The 27,417-nt window shown below is 47.8% G+C and overlaps 1 protein-coding gene across 1 annotated transcript in view; it reads right to left on the bottom strand.

Moving 5' to 3' along the window:
• TTC28 (tetratricopeptide repeat domain 28) overlaps nucleotides 1-27,417 on the bottom strand; it is a 526,655-nt gene that overhangs the window by 38,487 nt on the left and 460,751 nt on the right. The window contains exon 12 of the mRNA XM_069497389.1: nucleotides 2,863-3,003. Within this exon, the coding sequence (XP_069353490.1) occupies nucleotides 2,863-3,003 (141 nt within the window). The remainder of the gene's footprint in view (nucleotides 1-2,862; nucleotides 3,004-27,417) is intronic.

Below are 27,417 nucleotides of genomic sequence, written 5' to 3'. Positions count from 1 at the left end.
AGAAAAATCTAAAGCCAAGTCTCACTTGACTTGCATCAACTACAACAGCCTCATTGCCAAACCAGTCTGCAAACTGCCCAGGAACAAAAGGGACATGGCATCCACGAAATCACTGAGCTGGAGGGTCCCTGGAGACGGGAGCCGGTATTGCTCCAGCAAACCAGGCCCTGCGCGCACGGCTGCTTCCACGTCACCTCTGCGGGCTCCAGGGGACAGCGCTCTGCAAATGCGAGTCACTGTCAGGAGTCTACGGAAAAGCTACTTTTTAACCCTTTTTAACCGTTCTGTTCAGTGACAAGCCGGCACACCCCTTAGCACAGATCCCTAGTCATGGAAGGGGCAGAGAGGGAGGCCTGGGACCCGACAGCAGGGCAGGGGAGAGGCTGGCAGGGCAGCCGGCAGGCAGGTCCTGAAATCCAGTTTTGGCACCTGCTCACGGGCAGGGCTCCATCGTCCCTGGCATGTGTGTGCTCACCCGTAAGATGTGAGGCTGCTCCAGAAGTTTGTGAGTGCTCACGCTGCTCTCACTAACGAGGAGACCTTTGCCTCCGTGGTTTGCTCAGCTGAGCTCCGCTCCCATGTGGATGGAGCCCAGAGCTCCCTCCGTCTGGGCTTGTCAGGAGGGCAGCAGAGAACACACTGTGTGGCAAACTGTCCTGGCCCTTAAGGGCTCACAGCTTTGAAGTGGAAAGAAGGCAGGCTGCTTCCCTCACCCAGTCTGCCCTTGGTATGCTCTAGAAGTCCAGGGTTGGAAGGGGCTGCAGAGATCCCTCCCAACTGCTTTGTCTTCCTGCAGGTGCGACCGAGGTCCTGAGCTGGGTCAGACCCTGCCAGGGCAGCTGGGTGCAGAGTGGCTGGGTAGCTGGGTGCAGGGTCCAGTGCCGTGGGCCTTGCTGCTCCCTGCCAGGTCCCCAGGGCTGGGACCAGTACTCAGCCTAGCTGGGGGCGCAGACTGTATTATTTAAATGAACCAACAAATTCATGCATAGCATTGTGCTCACAAAATCTATCTCAGGGCTGCCAGGAAGGACAAAAAACATCTTCCCTAAATGAGCAACTCCGCCACCCAAAATGCACACCACCTCGGGCCCAGAGTTGATAAGCTGGGGTCCCAGGTATACCTGGTTTGCCCCTCTCCTTCTGTAGTGCCTGAGGCCCCAGAGGCACTGGCTCTGGACCGCTGCAGCCCCTGTGACCAGGTCTCCATGGATGCTGGATGGTCTGTTTTGGCAGCGCCCTCACGTGGAGGACGTGAGGTAGGACGGGAAGCAGGGCGGGCGAGGCTGCCATCAAGGCAGCCAACACCTGCTGAGCAGGTGCATCCCAGAAACCTCATCCACCGCACTATCGTGAGAATCCGAGTCTGGCATCGTGCTTTCCATTTGACTCAAAGCAGTGGAGCGCCATCGGGTGCGTAGTGCCTTTTATGCATCAGGAAGTCGGTCAGTGTGTTAGTTATACATTAGCTCCTTTAGTTCCCATGTTAAAGGAGACCTGCAGGGTAGGAAGTCTGTCCCCATTTCAGAGACAAGGAAACTGAGGCTGACAGTGGTGAAACTGCCTGCCCAGTGTCACACAGCTGCTAGGCAACAAGGCCAGAGGCCGAGCCCTGAGCTCTTCTAGTTTATAACCACAAATCACATCGCCTGGCAGGGCTGAGCATTGCCTGCCTCACTGGCCAAAAAGTTGGCGGAGCAAGGCTGTGAGCCCAGGCCCAACCCCAGGCCTTCTCAGACCTTGTCACGTCCCTACATGAAACCAAAAGCCACGACGGACACCTGCGAAGGTGGGAGGGAAGAAGAACTGGGAGTGAACCAGCTTGAAGCTTCTGCCTCCTTTTTGACCAAGCTGCCAGTTCCTCCATCCCTGGCCCTTGGCTCCCTTCCTCCTCAGCTCAGCTCAGCTCTGGGAAAGTAAACACACGTTTGTCACCCTGACAGCACAATAATGAGAGGAAACCGGGGCCTGGAGCAGAACAGACAGGGCACACAATGCCCGGCACAGCAGGGCTGCCAAGCAGAGGCTGCCTCCTACCCGGAGCACAGTCACTTCCCTCCTGTGTGCCAGGGTCAACCAGCTGCCCTTTACAGGCGGGCCCTCGGGCTGCGGCAGGGACCTGGGGAGTCTGGGATGTGTTTCTGGAGAGGTCTATCAAAATGGATTCCCATGTAGTTGCCATGCAACCAAATGACAGTGGGACAAGTGCCCCTGAACTCCGGCCACCTGCCCCTGTTTATCTGGACCCAGCTCGGGTGTCACTCCTGATTAAAAGATGCACGGCTGTGCTGGCTTGGAGATTTCAACTGCAACTCGTCCTAAGGCCATTAAGGCCTATTTGGTCCCACAGTAAGGAACTGAGGTCTCAGGGCAGATGGGGGAACCCGGGTCTGGACAGGTGCCTTCCTAGGCCCAGTTTCTCCCACCAAAAATGCTGGCATCTCCACTCTCCCTGACCCCCCAGTCTCAGGCCAGAAGGTCAGCGCAGGTGCCTGGCTCATGAGTCACTTGCAGAAGGTGGCAAAGATGTCCACGAAGCTACTCTGTCTGGCTTCTGCCCGGTGTTTGGGAAGTCAGCTCTGAGGCTATGTGAAGAAGCAGCCAACCGTCCCTGGGCCTCCCATCCCAGCCAAATGAGGATTGTCACATCAAGCCTGTCACTGTTTGCTCACTGGAGCTGGAGGTGCCGGTGTGAAGCAGAGGCCCTGACGGGTGCAGGGCCGCGGACGCCTCACACTCGCTTCTGCAGACACGTGACACGAGCCAGAAGCCTGGCCAGCTGCGAGCAGCACCCACCGAACGCACATCATCTGTGCTCAGGGCACCCCGCCCTGCCCCGGGCCTGGGGAAGGAGCCCACACGCACCTGTTAAAGAGGTTATTGCGGCGAACCATCCGCAGGAAGCCAGTGGGGTCAGTGACCGAGTTGAGTTTGTTGTTCATCTCTTCGAACTGCTGGTCCATGATGTCTCCGGCTTCGCTCTCCGTCTCGCTGCTGGCACAGACCCTGCAGGAAAAATTGCAGAAAAGGCCACTCAGAGAAAGGAAGTGCTGAGCTATGGAAGTCACTTGAGAGGTCCTGTGCCATTCTGCCACCCAGCGAACCCCTAGTACTGATGCTGGCATTGCCCCGCACCCTCCCCGGCGTCCTTGAGGCCCCGTTCCTGAACCTCGTTTGTCCGGTGCTTCAAGATGAACTGGGCTGGGTGTTCATGGCCTGTCACCCTCACTCGGCTGTCAACTCCCTATACGCAGGAGCTGTGTCTGAACCCTGCCTTCCCGTGTCTGGCACACGCACAACACACACAGGCGACACGCTGTCGGTGACGGGCCGCAGGCGCTCTCCCCAGAATAGAGCTAGGTGAGTACAGCTGTGACAATCCCCCCAGAACAAGTTCAGTCCACTCCAAAAACAGTGACTAGGCGCCTAAATTGTGCCAGGTACCGTCCTAGGCGTGGGGGACGTGCAGCCTGAAAAGGCATCCTGCAGGTGAGGGGACACGCACGGTGGCTGCGGGGACAGGCAGGGCGGGTGTTTTCTGAAGTGTGAGCTCGAGAAACGCTGCTGATCTGGCCCATTTGCCAAGCTCAGCGTGAACAGCGACCATCTTTGAATTAATAAATTCACGTTTCCCCTATGACACACTTTAACAGAACGTCTCACAAGGGGTTTTAAGTAAACAGAAATATCCGAAAGCGCCTTGATTCATCGGCACGGTTAAAATGACAAAAGGCTTATTTTATGCCATGCTCTGTGCCCTGAGGAGACACAGACAGCAGACAGGGCAGACACGTCGGGCCAGGCGTGCTGCCACCTGCAGCCCCCCCCTCCCCCACACACACGGTGCCTGAGGCCCAAGAAGGTCACACCTCGAGGGTCGAGCCCTCACCTTCCTTTGGCATCAAGATCATGCTCAGACTTTGTGAGATGCTGAGTGACTTCTAGTCCACGGACAACTCTGAGCTCATGGGACCATTTCTTTGCAACCACCCTGCCGACTGAGGACCCGTGTGGACAAGTGGGGAGCACGGGGGCACGGGGGGCGGGGGCGGAAGGCAGACCCGCAGTCCTCTCCCGTGCTGGGCGACAGGGGCTCGGGAAAGAGCCGCTTCCTGTCGCCGAGAGGGCAGAGTCCCGGCGCATGGAGACTTGGGTTTAAGGCAAACGTGGCCCACTTCACATGGCCAGGCTGGTGACGCCCGTGACGGAGGAGGGTAAGAAGCCCCTCACTGGGTCGATCTGGTGGCCAGAGGAGACACGGCGTGCGGAGCTGCCACGGACCTGTGAATGCTGAGTGTGCACACTGACCCTGGCGTGGCGGGTAATTTCACGTCAACCTGACTGGCCCGCGGGGTGCCCAGGTATTTGGCTAAACGTTATTCTGGGAGTGTGTGTGAGGGTTTCCGGATGCGACTGATATTTGAGTTGGTGGACTGGGCAAAGCTGATGCCTCCCTCCCCCAGGGGAAGTGCGCCTCGTCCAGCAAGCCACTGAAGGCCCGGATAGAACAGAAAGGTAGAGTAAGAGAATTCACTCTCTGTCCCATCTTCAAGCTGGGGCATCGGTCCTCTGCCCTCAGACTTGGGCTGGAACTTACACCATTGGCTCTCGTTGGTCCCCACCTTGCTGTTGCAGATCCTGGGGCTTCTCAGCCTCCATAACTGTGTGAGCCAATTCCTCATAGCAAACCTCTTTTATCCTCTATGTAAGTAAATATATGCAAACATGTCCTATTGATATATATTTGGCATATACGAATATATTCCATTTATGCATATGTACCTGTGTGTCTGTCTTCTCCTGGTTCTGTTTCTCTGGAGGACACAGACAAAAACACCTGGTGGTTATCTCCGCGCCACGCTGGCGGCTGGTAAAGTCCTGGCCATTAGTCTGCTCTCCTTCCCAGCTGCGCCGTCTGGAGCCGGCTCTTCAAATAGCACAGTGCCTGGCACGCGGTAGTATACAGCAAGGATTTGCTAAATGAATGAATGACTTACGCTGGAGAGAGCACTTTATAATGTGCAAAGTGTTTTTATACAGATTTAATTTTATCTCTGTGACAACCCTGGGAGGTAGCCTGTGAGATTGCCACCATCTCACACCTGAGGACAGGGAGGTTTGGAGAAGCCCGGGAACTCGGCCCAGGAGCAATAGGTGGCAGGGCTGGGTCTGAGCCTGGCTCGGGTCTGTGGCACTCGCTGACCTCCCGCCTCTCCTCCTTTAAGCCTCTAAGCTCCTCACAGACTCCATGCTTCTCTCCACGGGGGGTTGACTACGAGAGCTAGGAGCTCAATATAGGAAGCAAGAGAAACCAAGAAACTTCTAGCATCTAAACAAACCACCAGGGCGCCCATCATGCTGGAGAGCTTTTATTCCTCTCGCCACCCCACGGATGTCAGCTGAACAGGCGAGCAGGCGAAGGCTTGAAACGCTCCCTCGGGAACCGAGGCCCCTTCGCAGAGACCCTGGTAAATATCACTCAACAAGCTCCTCCGTCCGGGGACACATTCATCATCTGAATGAGACTGCCTGCTTGGAGCTGAGAAATCTGCTTGTCATTCAGCGCTTTGCAAAGGGGAGAAGGATTGGCTGGGGCCTGGTATCGGCCCCATTATCTTACAGTTCCACTCTTGCTGTCAGCTGCACACGGAGCCCTCAGCATCTCCTGCTTAATGGGGTTGTTTCCTATTTCCTGACCCTTCAAAGTATTAACACTGAAGGGAAAAACAAACAGGCGATGTCACAGATAAGGGAATCGCCCATTTACAAAACAAGCCTCATCTCTGTAGTGGGGGTCCCAACGCCTCGCCACCACGCATGGCACAATCACGCCCCGCACCCACTTCTCAGGATGACTTTCTAGAGTGGCACATCGTACCTCGTCTGGTCACCACAGGCCCTGACTCAACCCACTCTGCTTCAACACGGTGACTGAGCGGGACCCACGGGGAAGAACTGTCGGGGCTAAACAGACGAGAGTCACGTTCTATGTGCCTGGTGTTCTTTGGAGTTCTCTTTACTTCTCACTAGCCCATCCCTTCTACTCCAGCATCTAGTATAGTTAACAACTCTTTATCTCAAACTACCTCTGTTGAAATTGCTGTGTGACTTCTTATTCCTGCTTTGATACTGACTGATACGTACTGTATGTTAATGTCAAAAATAAAATAAATCCAGCTGTTACCAAACCCTGGGAGGGAGTTAGAAAAGTAAGATAAACGTTGGCACCACTCATGTATTCGTCCGGCCATGAGGCTGACCGACCCTCAAAAACATTTGTTGTGCAACCAGTATGCGCCAGGTCCTTCTCTGGGGCTGGGATGACTTCAGATGAAGAAAGCCTCTGACCTCGGGAAGCTCAGAGAAGGTGCTAGACAGGCATGCTAATCTCTGCAGCACAAAAAGGAAATTATTTCACAGTGGCATGTGTATGTGTGTATATACTGAATGAACAATTGGTGCCGGGGTGGAGGGGGAGAGAAAGAGAAAGAAAGAGAAGAGGAGGGAACGAGTATGAGGATACGAATGAATAAACAGTGGTTGTGCAGACAGCGACCCTGGAGCACTCAGACTCATGCTCTGATTTTGGCCGCTATTCTGATGGCCACACTCTGAAACAGAGAGCAAACAATAGAGAAGCGCTGGCTTTGCAGACAACAGTGGTGGTCACAGCTCAGCAGGGAGGATACCTCGAGGGAACTCGGGGATGTGAGCTGGGGGCAAGGCAGGGGGCGTGGAAAGGCGCGCACCCCTGACCCTCACTGCCAACTCTGGCCAGCTGAGAGGTGCCGAACGCTAAGATCCCGGCTCCCTTTTCTCCCCATTCTGCTCATATTCCAGTCCTGTCCGCCCAGCTCTGGACCCTCAGTCCTGCCTACCTGTCCTGCCCTCCGGACTCACCGCCACACTCTAGTTCCCCTTCCCTCGTGGCTCTCTGGGCCTGAGGATTCTGGCTCAGACTTCCTTCCCTGGCCCTTTCCTCCTGGACCCCTGAGGGTGGCAGAGGACTCTGTTCTTGCTCCAGGGCCCCGGCTTGGCACTCGCCCATCAGCTGGAGTCCTGGCTACACCCTGCTCCAGTCCCCTGCCTGAAGTCTGACGGAAGGTTGAAGTTCAGATTGTCGTGGTGATGGAGAACAGTGAGGGCAAAAGGTCAAAGTCAGTAGAAGCTGGGCTCGGTGCGGGACAGGGAGGCACGTGGCCTGGCAAGGGCGGAGAGGGGAGCTGGAGAGAGGGGCAGTCCAGACACGGGCAGCGGCTTCTTCACGGTGCCCACCTGCCCGGCCAGCAGCTGCTCCAGGGACCCTGGGTGGAGCCCAGCTCCTGCCTGCTCTGGGGAATATAAATCATGCGGCTCCAAAATGCTGTTCACAGGCCGCTTTCCCCAGAGAGATGGAAACGGCCCATGAATCAAGCACCTCGGAGCCGTGCCAGAGCTCATCCTGTCCCTGGGGACAGGGCTTGGCAAGAGGCTCCAGACAGGATTCTCAGCACGGCCTCCCGATCTCCCCAAGCACACACTCCCTGTCCTCCCCCCGACGGTACAACTGGACCTCCACACAGGCATGCTTTTATTTGTGTCTCGACATCCTTTTGCTAACTCATCCTTTCTCCATTTCCCCTGCCTCCATCTCTAGGCTTCTCGTACACTGACAACCAGTTATTTGTTGAAGACCAACCACTCGCACCCCTGAAGCTGGAAACGGTGGGCGAGAAACTCCATCTTCGGTTTCCTGTGCACGGGACCACGAGGCAGTTCTACCCCACCAGCCCCACGAGGCGGTTCTACCCCACCAGCCCCACGAGGCGGTTCTACCCCACCAGCCCCACGCCGGCGGGAGCAGATCAAAGGCAGCAGAATACTCCTCCTTTCAAAGCGAGGATTTCTTCACCACTGGCAAAACTTGAGGAAGCAAGAGTGAGCTCACTTGCTGCTGCTGCACATAATCGTTTAGCGCCCCCCTCCACACCCCGATTCCAAGGAGCCAGGGCTAACCAACTGTGCCAGCACCCTGTGTTAGAGACGCTGCAACCGGGAAGCAGAGAATGTCCTGGAGACATGAAAAGACGCACGGATGACAATGCCACGGGCATTTACTGGGTCTGCGTGGCCAGTCTGCTGACAGCTAACAGGGCCCATTTTCCCCAGAAGCCACTTAGCAACAGAGCGCCAGACACCAAGGACAGGAGACTTCGGGAACTCAGGATTTCTGGGACCTTTGAAGCTTTCCCATGTGAATTACTTACTAGTCCCTGTCTGTGTTTTCATACTGATTATTAGTAAACCTTTAAGATGAGAAGAGCCTGGGTCTCACTTTTAGGGGACAGCAAGGAGAGTGGGGAGGCGACCTCCTCCATGAGCTGTCTCACATGGAACCGGAGAAACAGAGGAGCAGATGTGTCTTTAATGAAGGGAAACAGGCTGCGTGTTGGGGATGGGGAGAAGCGGGCAGTGTAGCAGACAGCTTCGGAGCAGCTGCCCTAATCATAAAGATTCTCCTTCTAGAAATCGCCTCCCTGATCCACAGCATCACAGGGGTGAGTTCCTGTGAGTTTACGCCCGTGACCCTCTTCCCCCACATTGCTGACTGTCCCAGAGCTAGATTTCTGCCCTGCAGTGGGCCAACCGGATTCCTTTCCCCCTGGGACTCCAGGGGAGCCGGATGCGACTCCCTGTGGCTAGTTCTGTAGGCCGAGGGTGAGCACAGGAGCCACAGACGGTGGCCCTTTCCCCACTCCAGGACTCGGGGAACAGAGGGCGTTTGACATGGCGTTTGCCGCTGGAGTAATGAGGAGACCCAGGCTGCCCCGCACAGCCCGGCTTTCCTCTTCTGATCCAAGCTTTGCCGCTGGATTTCATGGGACTCCTCGCCCCCATAACCTTATTATTAATAGAAATCCCCTTCTCTGGACTATGGATGCTTTGGAGAGGATCGATGTTGAGGGGAGAGGAAGAGGAGGGCTGAGAAGTGTTCTCAGGGACTACGTGGCCTTGCTGCGCCACGCCAGTGCCACGGCTGCCGAGTTGTGCTGGCGTCATTCAAACTCGTGGGACACGCAGGAGCGCAGGCCACGGCAGTCGGTGGGTAGAGAGAGTACAAGCTGCACACCAGGGAAAGATGTGCTAGAATCCCCACGAGGGGACGGACCATGTGAACGCCATGATTCTCAGGAAATCCCTCCCTGTGAGCCCACTCATGTCACAGTCCAGACCTTACGACCAGAGGGAACGTGGCACAGCAAACCCAGACGTTGAAGTCGAATCCGCTGGTTCAAACTCACACCAGCATTCGCTGCTGCGCCACCCAAGGGGTAATTAACAATTTCTTACCAGAAATTCAGTCACTATCCTATACTCGCTGGTCTCTCTAGAGATGCTGATGTTTGGATGACACTAGATTTCATTCCTTGCTCCTGCATGTCACTCTAGAAATTGCTTTTCTCTGTATGCTCTCAAGACTGTAATCCATACTATTGTCTAACAGCTGTTATTTAGAGAATGAACCCTCTGTTGGTCTGAAGGCAAATGACTACATTTACCTGCTAAGAATCTATACACATAACGCACACGAAACACAAGTCTGAATGATCAGTAAGTTCTGATGTGTTTTGGTTGTTGAACTGATAAAAGAATAAAAATCTTCTTCAGGCCGGGCGCGGTGGCACACGCCTGTAATCCTAGCACTCTGGGAGGCCGAGGCGGGTGGATCGCTCAAGGTCAGGAGTTCGAGACCAGCCTGAGCAAGAGCGAGACCCCGTCTCTACTAAAAATAGAAAGAAATTATATGGACAACTAAAATATATATAGAAAAAATTAGCCGGGCATGGTGGCGCATGCCTGTAGTCCCAGCTACTCGGGAGGCTGAGGCAGGAGGATCGCTTAAGCCCAGGAGTTTGAGGTTGCTGTGAGCTAGGCTGACGCCACGGCACTCACTCTAGCCAGGGCAACAAAGCGACACTCTGTCTCAAAAAAAAAAAAAAAAAAAAAAAAAATCTTCTTCAAATATGCTTTCTTAAGATCATTTGAATTAAAAAAAAAAAAAAAAGACTTCTGGCCTTTGGGATTCAGAACATTTGTGCAATTTTAACTCAGAAGCATTTTGTGTGCACCCTGCTTATCTCGTGGCCTGGAATTATCTAGTCTGCACTTAAGTGTTAAAAGGAGGAACACTGGGTTTTTCTCTAGCTTTTCTTCTTTCAGTAAACACAGTGATCAAACAAATAAGAAGGTTTCACTTCCATTAGCGCAACAGTCTGTGTGCATGAAGACTGTAATCGATTCGAAGGCCCCGTTACTTGGTGTCTATTTTTGAAATCTTTGCTGAGAAAGTGTTGGCAACTGAGTTCTCCCCTGACAAAAGGGCTCTTGAACCCCCTCTACCATCAATTAGGTTCAGTCACATCCGTAAAGCCCAATTTGACCCGTTACGAATGCTGGGTTGTAAAGGTTGCGTAGCCCTTACCCGAAATGCTTGAGACCAGAAGTGTTACGAAGTTTGGATTTTTTTCAGATTCTAGAATATTTGCATTATACTTACCGGTTGAGAATCCCAAATCCCAAAACCTGAAATCTGAAATGCTCCATGTTCATTTCCTTTGAGTGTCATGTCAATGCTCAAAAGTTTCAGATTTCGGAGAATTCTGGATTTCGGATTGTGAGATTTGGGATGCTCGGCCTATAGTATGCAGAGTCAAAGCCCTGGAGTCTGGGAGCCACGGCGCTGAATCCCATTCCTTCTGGATGTTACCTGTGGGATTTAGGGCAGGCAAACCTCTCTTCTTTATAGGTAAAATAGGGACAATAATAGGATTAATAATGCGAGTGTAGCACCCAGTGTAGAACCTGGCACCTAGTAGGCCCCTGATGAACTCAATGGACATTTTTCTTTTTTGAATTCTGTGTTACGTAAGAATTAGATACACGCTCACATGTACAGATACATCCAATAAATAAAGTCATGCCAACTACCCAGGACTGCTTTGGGAACCAAATAAGAGCCTATGTGAAAGCCCTTTGTACAGGCACACTGCACAATGACAGTTAGCATTGTGTTGTTATTAGAAGTACTTCATGGGATTTTTAGCTATACCAATATTTAGCAGCAATGTGTGCTGTCCATGGTGAAAATGCTAAAGGCTAGAAAAATGTTTGGTCACTTCATCCTCTCTACTTTCTTTTATTCTGAAAATAAGACACTTACGGCAAGTACAGTCACGCATTACTTCACAGCAGGGATATGTCCCGAGAAATGCAGCGTTAGGCAACGTGGTCACTGTGCAAACATCACAGTATGCGGTTACACAAACCTAGATGGGAGAGCCCACTGCACACCTAGGCCACCTGGTACACACTATCGCTCCGGGGCCACAAACCTGTATGTCATGTGACTGTCCTGAACACTGTAGGCAACTGCAATACAATGGCACGTGTTTGTGTATCTAAACACAGAAAAGGTACAGTAAAAATACAGCAGTATAATCTTACGGGACTCCTATGTATATAGTTTGTTTTGACTGAAATGTCATGTGGTGCATGACTGTATTTAAAATTGATTCTAAAGGTAACCAAGTGGAAAAGGGGAAGCCCCTCTATCCTCCCACAAAGTGAGCACGGCTACAGCTGTATGAACAGACAGCCTGTGCGATGGGTGTGTATGTTTATATCCACTATGTTCATATTCGTGTGTGTACGTTTGTCTATGTGTGTGCGCACAGGAGTGGGGCCTCTTTAACTGAGGTGTCAGCACCATAAATATCAGACACTAAAGAAACAGGCACTCTGTGTCACCTCCCCATGTCCAGACGTATGTAGGAAACGGCTTTGAGAACCTGTCTCAAGACTTCTGGGTCCCCATCTGGATCAGGGATCAGAGAAGGAAGGTGTGAGGAGACTGGGAAAGAGATTTCTTTGGAGAGAGCTACCACCGTATAGTCGGTCCCTCCTCTAAGCCCTTTGGGAGAGGAGAGAGGGGGACCCTCTTCCACCTCAAGCCTTATAGGAGGTATTTCCATGGAGGTACCACTCAGAGAGCTTGGAAACGTGCACCCTGCAGTCAGGGGAGAGACTTGGAGGACTGCAGCCCACCCTGCACTGAGTGGGGTCCCACTGTCCCACCCTGCTCCTGCCCCGCCAGGAGGGCAAGGCCAGGGAGGGAACAGCCCATGCTGCTGGCGTTCCTTGGGGTCAGGGGCGCAATGGCACTTCCTGTAGACCACACGTGGTCCACAGGGAGGGGAGAGCAGGCATGGCTCGAGTTCTGCCCAATAAGCCCATCTGGAGAGGCCAGCAGAGATGCACCACCAGATGCCAAGGGATGAGAAGACAAATGGAGGACTACAGGTATATCCTCCAGGTCTAGCAAGCTGCAGGGAATGCAGAAAACAAGATTCCACTTTAACTACCTGCCAGACCCAAAGTTCCCAAAGCTACATAGCCAAGCAAGAACAGTCCTGTCCGTCGCCTCCTAGCCCCCTGCCACAGCGGCGAGTGAGTGGCGGGGGAGGCAGGCCTGCTGAGTGTGATGTGCTCTTCTCCCTGGCAACAATGGGACAAACTCCGGCTGCTGCACATGACCATGGTCAGGTTAACAGGAAGAAGAATTTAAGTGGCTTAAATTCTTATTTGATAATAAGAGTATCCTGGGCTCAGTTTTTCCTTTTGGTCCAGGAAACCACATTGCCCTTAGGCATGGAGGGAGGGAGGCATCCTCGTCCTCTTCCTCGATTCTGTCCCAGAGCAGAGTATGCTGTTGCTCAAAGTGGCAGAGAGCTTCCCTGCTCCTTCCCACTCCCCAAAATGGGGTCCCGGACTCAGAGCCACAGTCCTGGGCAGCAGAGGTCGGGGCAGGCGGCCGTTTGTGCCCACTTGGGAGGGTTTTTTCCTGCCTGGGTGAATTCATGAACGCCTGGGCTCCTCGCCTGTGGGGAGTGAAGGTGAGGAAATCTGAAGGGTCAAAGCCACACAGCCCAGAAGAGGACGCACTCATTCACCCGGATGTCCCGGAGGGCCTGCAAAGTGCAAGGTGCCATGAGAGACCCCGACAAGTGTCAGAGCCCTGGAGGGGGACTCAGCGCAGGCAGACACGCCTCTACCACAGCCGGGAGCTGCAATGCGTGCAACGCAGAGGGACAGAGCCGCGGGGAGGAGAGGGGCCTCACAGCACAGGGAGATCCTTTGTGTCCTCCCAGGGGCAGCAGCCCTTGAGGTGGGTTGAGGAGATGATCTAGGACTGGAGCAGGTGAGGATGGCAGAGTAGGATATCTGGGGTGGGGAAGGTGCGGGGAAGAAACAGCTAAAGCAAAACCGCAGATGTGGCATTAAGATAAAATACATAAATACCGTCAGATTAATCTTCCGTAAACCAGCACCTTGATTAGGTTTTATCCGCATAAGCTCGTGACTTCGCATACGCTGTCCAATGCCCAGAAGACCGTGCAGAGCACGGTGTCAAGACCACTGTCACCTAGCACCGGTCCGGCTTTCCCATAGCACCTCCCATCACTGTCGGAGACAGGCCTGCGCCACCCAAGTGAGGCGCACCCCATTCCATGAGCACACGTTGCAATGGGCCACTTCCCTGCTTCGCTTTGGCCGTGCCCTTGACCTAGACTCCCCCTCTCCATCAACCCTGAGCTGCCTACACACATGGGGATCGCGCCTCTCCCTCGAAGGCAAGCTCAAGCACTCTCCCCTTTCAAAAGCTTCGCCTGCGGACCTCCTTCTCTGAGCACCTCCAGCAGCACCCACCAGGTGAACAAGTCCCAAGATCCAGACCGTCAGGAGCCTTGCAGTCTGCCCCCCTTTGCCCCTGGTTGGGGGGACACGCGTGGGGGCAGGGGCCCTGTCTCACGTGTCCCTGACCCTCCCGAGGCCCAGCACACGGCCGTGGCTCCAGCAGAGCTCAGCACAGGCTGGGTGGCTGCATAGGGGCTCCTGAGGGCCCCCTGCCTTCATCTTCTGCACCTGGGGGGACGCCCCACCGCCCACGGCACCGGCACGATACCCTCGATACAGCTGTGAAACGGTTTTGCTGCAAAAAATCCCACCATACAGGCTAGCTCCTGTCCCCTCCCAGGAGGACCAAATCAGTCACTGGAAAAATAAAACGTGCACCTTTAAGTAAACAGTGGTTTCATATCAACTGTAAAATGCCTTTCTTCCATTTCCTTCCTAGAATCTTGAACTTTCTTTCTCTGAGGTGACCAGAGAAAGGAGGGATTGTTAGAGAAAGGATTTTTTTTTTTTTTTTTTTTTTTTTTTGCAGAGGCGGTTTGGGGCCAGGTTCCTGGAGCGCTGGAGGACCCTTGGAGGCTGGTCTCAAATCCACGGCACTTGGCTATTCCTTTCCCCACCCTGGCTGGGGACTGTATAGGGGCGCATGATGGCCCCACTTCACTTCCTCCTGGGGCGTGTGGGTGTGCGTGCACGTATGCATATGTGAGATGAGTGTGTGAGGGTGCGTGTGAGGGTGCGTGTGAGAGCAACAGCAGGTGGGGACAGAGCCTTCGATCAGGAGAGGAGCTCTGAGCCCTTTCCCTGCGCATCTGAAATAAAGTCCCCAATCGGATCCGTAGGGCTCCCTCCTTCAAAATCCAAGGGCAATAGAACTGAGGCAGGGTATTAATGACAGCTGAAGTCCATTATCATTAATCCTTGTAGCACAGCGAGGAGGTGGATCATCTCATCGTTGCTAAAGACGCCTGAAGGGAGACCCAGAGGAGCTCAGGCACTTGGCCAGGACCCCACAGGTAATAAGCGGCAGAACTGGGCCCGGGAGACAGTTGGCCTTGAATCCTGGCCTGTGCCTTCCCATGCCACCGTCCCAGCCTCCACGGGCTCAGAAGCTGCCTGGTCCGGGAACACGTTTTCTAAAGGCAATCAAGGTTCACAGAGGCATTTCCATTACCTCAGCCCTCCTTAGCAGCATCAGCTCCCATATGCTGTGCGTGCTTTTAAATTTCATTTGATCCTGCGTCCTTGTGGAAAACACAGGCTATGAGAACTATAAATGGTCTTCAAAGATCACCATGAGGTCCATTTCTTTTGTCCACGAAGAGCCAAGAAGGTCTCTGGGAGGAACGTCTGCATATATGATGTATGTGCTACATATTATTTAGGAGCATTTGTACATAAAGGGGTTTGAGCCGCACGAAGGTAGCGTGTATGGAGCACGGGCCTGTCTTCCACCATCTGTTAAAGAGCGACCTGCCTGGCTCAGTGTTTAAAGATCTTTGTTTCCTACAATTGCACTAATACAAGTTATATTAAGAAGCCAAATGACCCCTTTAACAAATGAAAAAGAGATGAGGGTTTAAGATAATGAGAATATTATAGCAAAGCTCACACTGTGCCTGCTTATAACAGGAGCCCCACAGCTAGACCTCCACGGAGTGCTGTGAGAATGCCCCCCCCGGAGTTGTTATAAATACAACAGACCCTAATATGTCATAATGAAAATGCATATTCTAATACAGTATGATCCCCTTAATGAGGAAAACTGGAGGGGGTACGTGGTAGCTTTATTTATAATCCTCTAAATCTACGTAAATTGCAAACATTTAAAATTTCTATACAAATAGTGTCACCAAGAGCCATCAAACCGAGTCTATTTGGTCTGGAGAAGGGACCACTTGGCAGAAAAAGTGTGACCAAATGTTGGGCAACAACTGGGGGGAGGGGAGTTCATCTAAAACTGAGAAACAAGTCAGAGGGTGAACGTGACTCCCGTGCTTCTAGAAGGAATCAAGGAAAGCCTTTGCATTCAATAGTCATATTTGTTGTTGTCTAAATTGAACTTTGGGTAAAAACAGTTCCCTGTTCGCCTGCGCTATTTGGTTCCTGATATCCAGAAACACTGGTTTTCTGAAACAAGTCGAAGTAATATAGGATTTTCCTTTGTTAATATTGCAGACTTTTAGCTCTGGGGCAGGACCTGTTCTCCTCCTCTCACACACACCTCTCTCTCTCTCAGCAAAGCATATTTCCTTCTCTCTCTAATTGGATTTTCTAAAAGGATCTGTTTCCCTTTCTCTCTTCCAGATGCTCAAGATACGGCACTGTACAAAAAGCCGCTGGCTGGTGTCGTTCTTGTCTTTTTCTGCCACATTAACCCGGCAGGGGGTTTAACAGCCTGAGATTCTGAAAAGCTGTTGTCAAGTCATGAAAGCCCCCAAACGCAACTTAAATGGTTATTAGCTGGTAGGAAACGTCCCCTGCATTCTAATACCTCCATTTAAATAACAATAATAAAGAAAATAATAACAATAAGAGTAAACTCCATGCCTTCACTGCCACGATTATATCCTACCCCCCATAGTCCACACAGGCCACAGGGAATTTATACGGGGCCTCAGGGTGAGGGTATGGCTTTTGGCTTGGTGGGCACTCCTGATTTCTCAGACTGCCAGCAGGGGTCGCCCAAGTCATCTAGCAGCTAAATCAGAGCTTCCATGACATTGTGGATAATTCCTTTAAACAATCCAAGGCATAGACAAAAGAGCCAAGGGGGTTCCTTGCTCTATTAAAAGCCCTGAAACACATGTATTTGCCAAATGGAAAGGTACAGAATTAATTGGAAAATAGATGGAATTTGTATTCCTCAGCTCCCTTGGAGGTTTTATAATTAATAAATATTTGTTAAGCCTTTAATAAGTACGAAGTACCATATATGTGCTAAACAAAACAAGCTTTGCAGGGATCAGAATGTACTTATGGTGCAATCCATACTGGATCAAAAGATATGAAATTTAAGAATAAGAGCAATGCTAATAGTGCCGTATAGTGATTCTTTACCATGAGCCAGGCATTTTCCCTAAATTATTGCTTTCCTCACAATGAATGATCCGTCAAAGCAGATATTATTATTCCCATTTCATAGGTTTTTGTTAAAAGCCAAAAAAGCTCTGCAAGATTTAGTCATTTGGCTCAAGAAGCGCAGCCAGTGAGTAGCAGAGCCCAGATTTAAATTCGGCTTTATATCCAACTCTTCCCAACTCCCAAACTGGTATTCTTTCTACAGCCCTATTTTATAGCCAGCGTAACAAAATCAATGTATTCCTTAAGCCAAGGATGCCAAAGGAGATGCTCCCATAGAAAAAAACACCAGCCATTTTCAAGAATAATTAATGAAGTACAAATTGCATAGGTAATAAAAAAAAAAACTGTGTTAGCTATGGGGCTTCTGAAGTAACGTCTCAAGTGTTTTTATTTCCTTATGTATATTCAATACTCTGTAAAATGTCTACAGATGTGAAATTTATAGTAAATATGTTCTGCAGTCTTAATTGCTAAATGATTACAAAGTAACTAAACAAGAGGTGGCAGGTTGCCCTGTGGCTTTATTCGTCTCTTTCTGGAGAGCAGCAAAATCATAAAGTCTTCTCTGACACAACAGGTTTCTATGGTTACACGAGACGTAAATATATTATATGTCCTGTGCGATGCGAAAGGACCAGTCAGGCACTGTGTGTGCAGCAGAGCCCCAGAGGGAGAGCACGCGTGTGGATGGCACTCCACAGCCAGCTAAATATTTGTTTCTAGGTTTACAAGCGGGTGGAAGCAGGAATAAAAGCTGTCGGTGCTACAGAGGCTGTCTGCATAGTTCAGTAAATGTAATGCACGCTGGCCATAAAGAAATGCAAAGAACGAAATGGCTTCTGCTTTGTCAGGCTTGAAAACCAGTCCTCGGTGAGCCGTGTGAGGCAGAGGCTTCGTCTATCACCCCTTCTGACTGCAGGATGGCCCGTCTTCTCCCGCTGGGCATCTGCACGGAATCCACACGTATCCAAATCATTCTGTTGGTGGTCTACATTTTTTTTTTTTTAAACCTTAAAGAAGCATAATCAGATGGTGGCTGCTGAGAAACCAAATAAGTATAGTAGTTTCCAATCAAGATAGGATATACTTGGAGACTGATTCCAGGATTTACTATTTGCATCATGAGAAGTGACAAATTGCAATAATCTGCATCATTAAGACTTAGGATGGAATATTGGAAAATCCAAATTTAAAGAGCAAGGGTAATAACAGCTTAGATTTCTGTAGAGTTATTTTTGTTGCCTAAATTGTGAAGCAATGTTAAATGAAGAAATGATGGTGCCTGTCCATTAAACAGAATCCCTAACACCCTGAACGATGCCCTCTCCCTGCTTAACTCCGCAGTGTTCCATAGATCACCTGCCCCTGACTGCGCATATTCCAGGGGCCCTGGAATCCAGGAGGGTAGTTACTGAGACAGTTACATTCTTCTTTTCCTTTTTAATGATTGGGGAAAAGAAAAGGAAGGACAGGTCAAAAATTCCTAGGAAAGAAAGAAGTAAGCTTTTCTGAAAAGACAGTATTTACCTGGAGAAAGTGCTCACTGGTATCCTTTAGAACAAAAAATAATGACTACTGCTGGACATTTTTGCTTTTAAGGTCTTTAAGAACATATTAAACATGCTTCTTTTATTTTTTTTTTATTTATTTTTTTTTTTTTGAGACAGAGTCTCACTCTGTTGCTTAGGCTAGAGTGAGTGCCGTGGCGTCAGCCTAGCTCACAGCAACCTCAAACTCCTGAGCTCAAGCGATCCTCTTGTCTCAGCCTCCCGAGTAGCTGGGACTACAGGCATGCACAACCATGCCCGGCTAATTTTTTCTATATATATTTTTAGCTGTCCATATAATTTCTTTCTATTTTTAGTAGAGATGGGGTCTCGCTCTTGCTCAGGCTGGTCTCGAACTCCTGAGCTCAAACGATCCGCCCACCTCGGCCTCCCAGAGTGCTAGGATTACAGGCGTGAGCCACCGCGCCCGGCCGACATGCTTCTTTTAAATATAAATGCATCCTGATGCTTGTTAGCCAAAGGAAGTCTTAAATCCCTGATACATTTATCAAGTCAAAGGGGGTGATCTGCATTAGGAAAATAACACAGAGACCCTGTTTGGGGAAGAAAGGGCACACATTCTAGGTATCTGGCCTTCCTAGAGCCAGATACCAGGGAGCGGCCTGGTTCCCTGCGGCTGTCTTTCAGGATCCAGAAATGCATGAAGGCAAGAATGGAGAGGGAATGATGAGATGAACCAGGGGGAAGGCGGTGGTGATCCCAGGATGGCCCTGCATGTGGCAGATTGCTCGCCGAAACAAGGCCGCCTGATGAGTAGCTCGGATTGATCTGAAAACATGGAAATACAAGGCTGAGACTGTGCCAGTGGTCCCTCCTGGGGTCTGTGCCATCTCAGCTGGATGCTATGTGCACCAAACACAATGCAAAACCAACATTTCCAGGCTGAAATGTAGGGTTCCAAATGTGTCATTTGGATTTCATTTTAAAATCAGGGTTTGAGCCATGTCTTCCGCCCAGATAAAAGGATAAGGAGGTCAGGACCATATCAAGGACAGGAGAGGGGTGTTGCAAAGGACAGAGCAGAGAGGGAACGGTGATGGCTTCCAACTCACCCACCGCCATCTTGTCCCCTTCTGTAATGTGATAATCCTGATGTACAGCCAGCACTCCTCTGTGGCTCCCCTCCAGCACAGATCTGCTGCCATCTCCAATCCCTGGCTCGTGTCACTCTACACCCTTGGAATGTTCCACCCTCTCTTTAGACAACCCACATCTCTCCCTATCAATAAACTCTGCCTAATATTTACCTCCTCCATGAAGGCAATCTCTCTCACCAATCCCAAGTGGCTTTGAACGTAACAGATCCTTTCGTCTAACTTTTAGCACTTGAAGATTTGATTACATAAATTCTGCGATCATTTCCAGCTCTAAAATGTCACCCCTAGTTTAACAGAATAGCTGAACGAGCACCGCAGTAGTGAGGGGGTCCCTGTCTTTGAGTCCAGTGTGTTTCTGGAGCCACACCCTGCAGCAGATCTGGGTTGGGCTCATTCCGTTGCATTTGTTTCAATAAGTGCACCAAGTCTGACAGTATATGGGAAGGTTAAAAGCAATGATAAATCAGTGTTTATTAGCTAGGGCTGAGTGAAAAACAGCTAATGTCCATTCCTTCATTCATCCATCAAATGTTTGCTGAGCCTCTTCCACGTGGAGGAAAAATAGGGAGTAACAGAGACACAGTCTCTGCTCTCCTGGAGCCACCAGTCAAGAACAATACTGGGTGGCAACTGGGAAGAGGGACACTTAAAGCTACACTTTGAGCTCTCAAGAGTCAGTGGGATGGTTAGTGCAAGAGCAAGATATACACAGAACACCACCTCTAAAGGAACTCTATGTATGTGCGAAGACAAAATGGGGTGGAATGGCATGGGCTACAGTGCTAAGGTGTTTGAAAAACAAGAAAGAGAGCTATGGTGTTCTGGAGTTGGAGAAGGCAGGCAAGCCCATCACAGGACACTGAAGATTTAGCTGAACAGAAAGAAAAGAGGAATAGACCCTTGCTTACCGTCTACCATAGATTAAGGGCTGTGTTAGGAATTTCCAGGACATGATCTAGTTTTAAGACTCACAACAACTCTCTGAAGTAAAGATCACAATACCCATTTTACAGACAAGTAAAGTGAGTCTAAAGACTGTTAAACAACTTGACCCAAATGACATAGTAATTTGTGGGGCCAGAATTTGCCTCTAAGTTTAATGTTTTTCCATACACCCACCCACATCTATCCCTCTCTCCCCATCACCATCCTTAGTCCACGCAAGGCCTGTCTATCCAACCACCCACCTGTCACCTGGGCCCTCCTCACATTCCTTTTCCCCTCTGGCAACCATTCTAATGTGTTTACTGTGTATCACTTTGACTGAATTTCTCCCCCCAAAATCTATATATAGGTATTTTAATCATGCATCTGATATCATCTTATATAGTTCATTCTTTCTTATTTTTCCATTTCATCTTATATTTTTAAGATCAATCTGTCCATGCTGCTTTGTATATTTTCCTAAAATCTTATTATGAAAAATTAAACATATAGAAAAATTTAAAGAATTTTATGGTGAATATCTAGATACCTACTGCCTTGATTATATAATTAATATTCTAATAAAATTGCTTTATCACATACCTATCCAACTATTTTTCCCTTTTTCCATTCATCAATTCATTTTGTATTTGAATGCAATTCAAAGTATAATACAGATTACAAAGTTCCCCTAAATACTGCAGGAAGGCATATTATTAGCTAGAGTACCATATTTGTTTATGGCTTTTAACATAAAATTTACATACAGTAAAAAATAGAAGTTACATAAAATGAACTGCACAAATCAAATGTATACTGAATGAACTTTGACAAAGGCATGCACTTGTGTTCAAAACTCTATCAAGATTTAGAACATTATTTTCACCCCAGAAACTTCCTTCATGATCCTTCCCAGCCCATTTTTGCCCCTAACCCAGAGATGAACTTTCTGACTTTTTCCCACCAGAGATTAATTAAATCTGTTCTAGAACTTCATATACACAGGATCATACAGTACATATTCTTCTGTGTAAGGTTCCTTTCAGTTAGCAATAATTCATGTTCTCTTTTCTTAGTCAATCTCATTGGGGGTTTGGTTTATCAACTGTTTGCTCTTTTCAAAGAAGCAATTTTAGCTTTGTTAATTTTTCAATATTGTTTCTCTGTTTTCTCTTTCATAGATTTCTGTTTATCTTTATCTTTTTCTTCTTTCTACCTAACTTTGGGTTTACTCTGCTCTTCTTTCTCTGGCATCTTTAGGTAGAACGTTAGGTCACTAACTTTATGCTTTTCTCTTTTTCTAATATAAACATTCAAAACTACAAATTCTACAAATTTCCCTTTTGTTTTCTTCTTTGGCCTATGGATTTTTTAGTAGTGTTTAATTTCCAAGTAGCTGAGGTCAGAACACATGTTCTATAGTATTTCAGTCATTTTAATTTATTGAAGTTTGTTTTATGGTCTATTTGTTGAATGTACCATGGGCACTTGAAGACAATATATATTCTTCAGTTTGGGGATATAGTGTTCTATAAATAAAATTAGGTCAAGGTCAAGGTTGTAGGTGTTTTTTTTGTATCATCTACGTTTCACTGGTTTGTATTTTTTCTAATTGTTTTTGTATCATCTATGTTTCACTGGTTTGTATTTTTTTCTAATTGTTTTATCAATTTCTAATTGTAGTTATTAACAATCAATAGAGTGTTATTAAAATCACTCAATAAAATAGCAATATCTGTTTCTTCCTTCTATTAAATTTTGCTTCATGTTTCAATAATTTGCAACTTTGAAAATAGACAAATAAAAAACATTTATAGTTTTTATATCTTTTGGGTGAGTTGATTCTTTTATCATTAAGAAATGTCCCTCTTTATCTTTGGTAATACTCTTTGTCCTGAGGTCTATTTTATTGGACTGAAGGCACTCCAGCTGCCTTTATGATTACTGTTTGCATGGTATATCTTTTTTCCACTCATTTACTTTCAATTTATCTGTAAATATCAGATATTTTGGTTCTGCTTTTTAAAAAATCCATTTGACACTGTCTTTTTTTTTTTTTTTTTTTAAGAGACAGGGTCTCACTCAGTCACTCATGTTGGAGTGCAAGTGGCACAATCATAGTGCACTGTCACCTTGAACTCTTGGGCTCAAACAATCCTCCCACCTCGGCCTCCCAAGTAGCTAGGACCATAGGTGTGCACCACCATACTCAGCCAATTTTTCTTATTTTTTTGTAGAGACAGGTCTATGTTGCCCAGGCTGGTCTCGAACTCCTGGGCTCAAATGATCCTCCAGCCTCAGCACTCCAAATCACTGGGATTATAGGTGTGAATCACCATGCTTGGCTATATTTTTCAGTTTTAGAACTCCCATTGTGTTCTTTTTTTAAAGTATCTAGTTTTCTGATAAAATGTCTTATATTTCTATTCATTGTGAACATAGTTCATTGAACATAGTTATAATCGCGTTGAAATCTTTATCTGCTCATTTCTACATCTGAGTCTACAACTCACGGATGGTCTCAGTTGACTGTCTTTTCTCTTAAAAATGAGTCACACTTTCCAGGTTCTCTGCACGTCAAATAATTTTGCAATGTATCCTAGACACTGTGAAGGTTATGATGTGGATTCTGTTTTACTCTTCTAAAGAGCACTGATTTTGTTTTTTATCAAAACAGGTAATTAACTTGATTGGGTTCAAATGGAAAATTCTGTTTCTTGAGTAGCAAATCAAATACCAGCCTAGTTCTTATATCTTTAGGTAGAATCTGTCCCATGCATTTGTGATTCAGGGGTCAGCCAGAGATTTAGGCAGAGTTTATACACAAAATTTGGGTTTTCCACTCTCTGGGTTTTTCCATCCCAGCATATGATATACATGTCCCCCTCATTTTCCAGAGGCTGTGGTTGCCCTGAACGCCGTCATATGGGTCTTTAGAACAGAAAGGCTGTAGTTTTCTATTGGAGCTTGAAATGCCAAATGTGGCCACTAGCTGTTTTCTGACCTCAGGCTAAAAGCCATAAAAATGGGAAACACACTCTGCCATTCCTTTCTTCCTTCTTTTCACCCTCCTCCAGAATCTATTTGCTTTTGTTCATTCTCTAGTACCTTCAGGTAGTTGGTATTTTTTTTTTTTTTTACCAGAGTTTTCAGTTGTTATTTGTGGGAGGATTATCCTGGGAGGAGTTTATTTCACCCTTCTGAAAGTGAGACCATTGAAATACCCACTGCTGCGTGATTCCCCATGGCGTGCGTCTGCCTCATTCTACCTGTCCACTCTACCGGTGATGGCTGCCCAGCTCAGGTGGACTCTAGTTCCCACCCACACAAATAACATAGTCCAGGTGAGGTGGGAAGGCACCTGTGTGAAGATACCATGCCAAGCAAAATCAGAAAGGTAGGCATGTGAACCTGGTAGGTGAGGAGATGGAGAGAAGAGAAGCATAGCTGTGGGGAGGTGGGGTAAGAGCTGAAGCGAGGACCCACGCAGAAAGGAGTCAACGCAGGTGTCATCGGGGGAGTAACAGGAAAGTTGTGCTTTAGGAGGTGCTTGTGCCTACAGAGTGTTTGTTGAACTGGACTGCAAAGAGACTGGGGTCTGGAATATGGTTTAGTGTCCTTTTTTTTTTTTTTTTAAGCTCTTATTTGATGGAACATGAAACAGGATAAGCTTGGCTGGCAGGGTAGGGGATGGATGTGAAAGAACTGACATGTGCTTATTAATTTTCCTGTGGATGAAAGAGAAGTGCACTATTGATGGCCACTTTAAATTTAGTTTGCGAGGCTGAGCCTCAGGAGACTGGAGATGAAGGAGTGGAAGGAATTATTAGAACTCCATGTCTGTGGGTTTGTTGTCTTGGGAGGCTGGTGGTATCACTGACACACAAATCAGGGGGAAAAGGATGACTTCAGGCTTGGATGAAGTCTCTAAATAACCTCCTGGGCCTTCCTAACTTCAAACCTCTCTGATTCTGTGTTTCCGAGTGTGGTTTTTATGACCATGTTATTTATGTTCTGATGCTTATTTGTGTTACTTCTGTGCCTCTGACTTAATGGCAATATCCTGAAAGCAAGAACTAAATTTTACTTCTTTAAATAACGTTCTATGATATTTTTAACAGTTCAACACTTGAGTTTATAATCTTTTAATTACTGCTAACAATCAAGACTTGTGTATTTGCTAGATCTTTAAATAAATAAAATATCTGTATTACAGAGATAACCATTTCTGCTCTGGTCACCCAATATGGGACCAAACAGCACTACTTGGCAGTCATAGGCACAGGTCTGGATTTGAATTCCAGTGCCACCACTTCCAAGTTGTGTAACCATGACAATTTACTTCATCTCTCTGTGCCTCCATTTTCTCAACTGTAAAATGGGTTAATACCATCTACCTCACAAGGTTGTTGTGACATTCAATAGTCTGTGTAAAGCATCTAGCACAATGCGTGGTACAGAGAAGGACTCAGAGACTAGTTATGATTTTTCTTGGTATGGGTCTTCTTTAATAACCCTTCTTAGTATTGTTTCTTTCAATATTTTATTGAAGGTGAGAGGCAAAAGTATTCCTAAAATCAGAACAGAATCCAGTTACAACTCAAGATATATGATAATGGAGAATCCCCCTACAGTGACAACACTGGACAGAAGCGTGAATACAAGGAGAATCAGCAGAACATCCCTGGCCTAATTCTGCCACTAAGTAGCTGTAAGACACTATGAAAGGCACTTCTCTTCACCTCAGTTTTATGAACTGCAAAATGGGGATAATAACATCTGCTCTTGTCTATTTTCTAGATTATAATAAGGGTCAAATGAAACATGGAATAACAATTTACTACTATAAAATATCATATATAATATTTCATTGTTAAACAGGCCAAATTACACCGCTCTCCCCAAATAACTTCATACTTTGAACATCAGCTCTCTGTGCAGAACTCAGAAAAACAGTTCTACCATATTTATCGTCAAACACTGTTGCTGTCCTCGGGAAGCAAGCAGACATTTGAGGGCAAATGAGTAAGACTACCTCTGGGAAGGTATTTTATACACAGGAATCTGTAACACTGGCCGCGCTCCAGGGAGGAAAATTAGGTGGTGAGAAAAACAGATGGGAGGGAGACTGTTTACCGTTTTCTCTTCTCAATCTTTGCATTTTGTACTCTGTGCAAGTATCACTTATTCAAACACTAAAATAAAAATGTAAATAGTGAATGAGTACAAGTATGTAAGAGAGCCTTGAGTACATCAACGCATCATTTTGATACACGACACATAGGAATGCGGGGCTTTCCCTATAGCATCCAGAAACCAGTGATGTCTCTGGTACCCCAGCCAGGCCGAGCCCCTGGCACAGTGGCTTGGCGGCAGCTGCTAAACCTCATGGGGTCAGCCGGGACGGAGTATTTCCTTTCAGCGACTGTGGACACACGTTCTCTTCCCAAAGTGGCATGTGCAAGGATAATTATACTACCCACCAAGATGACATTCTTCCAAAGAAGGAAGTGAAAACCCATGGACGCTGAAGAAAGTACTGGCTACTCGGCCGCGGTTCAGTCTACACATTCGGCCCTCAATCTTCTTCCTCTACCCACTTAGAGTATGCTCTGAGGTCACTGAGGATCTTCAACCCAAGCAAGCTGACATTCTTTTCAGACTGCTCTGCCCTAATAACATTCTTCTTCTTCATAAGATGGCCAGGCCAATAGGAGTCAGGCACGCCAACTGTGATCATTTTTCATTTAAGAAATCAATTGGGTATCGGACAGAGGTGGGGGCTGGGGGGAAGGGATGGGTGTATACCTACTTGATGAGTGCGATGCGCACTGCCTGGGGAATGGACATGATTGAAGTTCTGACTGGGGGGGATGGGGGTGCGGGGAGGGGATGGGTGCATACCTACATGATGAGTGCGATGTGCACTGTCTAGGCAATGGACACACTTGAAGCTCAGACTCGGGGGGATGGGGAGGCATGGGCAATATATATAACCTGAACTTCTGTACCCCCATAATGAGCTGAAATAAAACAAATAAATAAATAAAATAAAATATTTTCTAAAAGAAAAAAAAAGCACCCTACAAGGCCAAAATAATTTAAGAAAACATGTTTTCTGTGGTTAAACTGGGGGCCAGTGAGCTCCTTTGATGGCTCTGTACTTGAGGCGGCTCGAGTGTCACAGCCTTGTCTGCCCTTCAGAAAAAGGTGATCGTTTCCTTGTTTTCTTTTACACTTATTTTTGAATGACATCATGACAAAATTACTCAACTTTAATTCTAAAAGAAAATGGGGTAGAAAGAGAGTTTGACGCCATTCCAGATGGGGTAGGCTTCCACTGGGTTAGGCCCTGGCCGTGTCAGGTGGGTTTAGACAAGGGGTTTGGGTTTAGTCTGCACACAGATAAAACCTTGTCTCCCTGAACGTTGATTCCAGTAGGTAACCCTCTGCCAACACAGTCAAAGACATTACTGGGAAACGTACACATTTCATACTTGATTTATTCTTATCGCATTTGCTGGACCAAACCGGAATATTAATTTTCTAGTTTCCTCTAGAACCAGAAGGCAAGTCTTCCCCCTTATACATAGATTTCTTACTTAAAGGCAGATGCTTAACATGATTTTTAAGTGTCCACAGGTGTTTTTTAAAATAGAGATATCTCTATTTTTCAGCTATATTGAGATATATCTGATAATTGTTTACCTTCAAGGTATATGTGATAATTTGATACACATATACATTGTGAAATGATTACCATAATCAAGTTAATTAACACGTCCATCACCTCACCTAGTTACCATTTATGCGGGGAGGGATAACTTAGGATTTACTGTCCTAGCAAATTTCAAGTATGCAATACAGTATTATTAGCTGTAGTCACCACGCTGTATATTACATTTCTAGACTTATTTATCCTACATCTGTGAAAGTTTGTATCCTTTAACCAACATCTCCCCATTACCCCACCCCCAAGCCCTTGGTAACTACCATTCTACTCTGCTTCTGTAAGT

The sequence above is a fragment of the Eulemur rufifrons genome, chromosome 21 (genome assembly GCF_041146395.1).
Source record: "Eulemur rufifrons isolate Redbay chromosome 21, OSU_ERuf_1, whole genome shotgun sequence".
Taxonomy (NCBI): Eukaryota; Metazoa; Chordata; class Mammalia; order Primates; family Lemuridae; genus Eulemur; species Eulemur rufifrons.
Note: the sequence above shows the minus strand (reverse complement) of the source record. Positions and strands in the feature narration are given on the sequence as shown.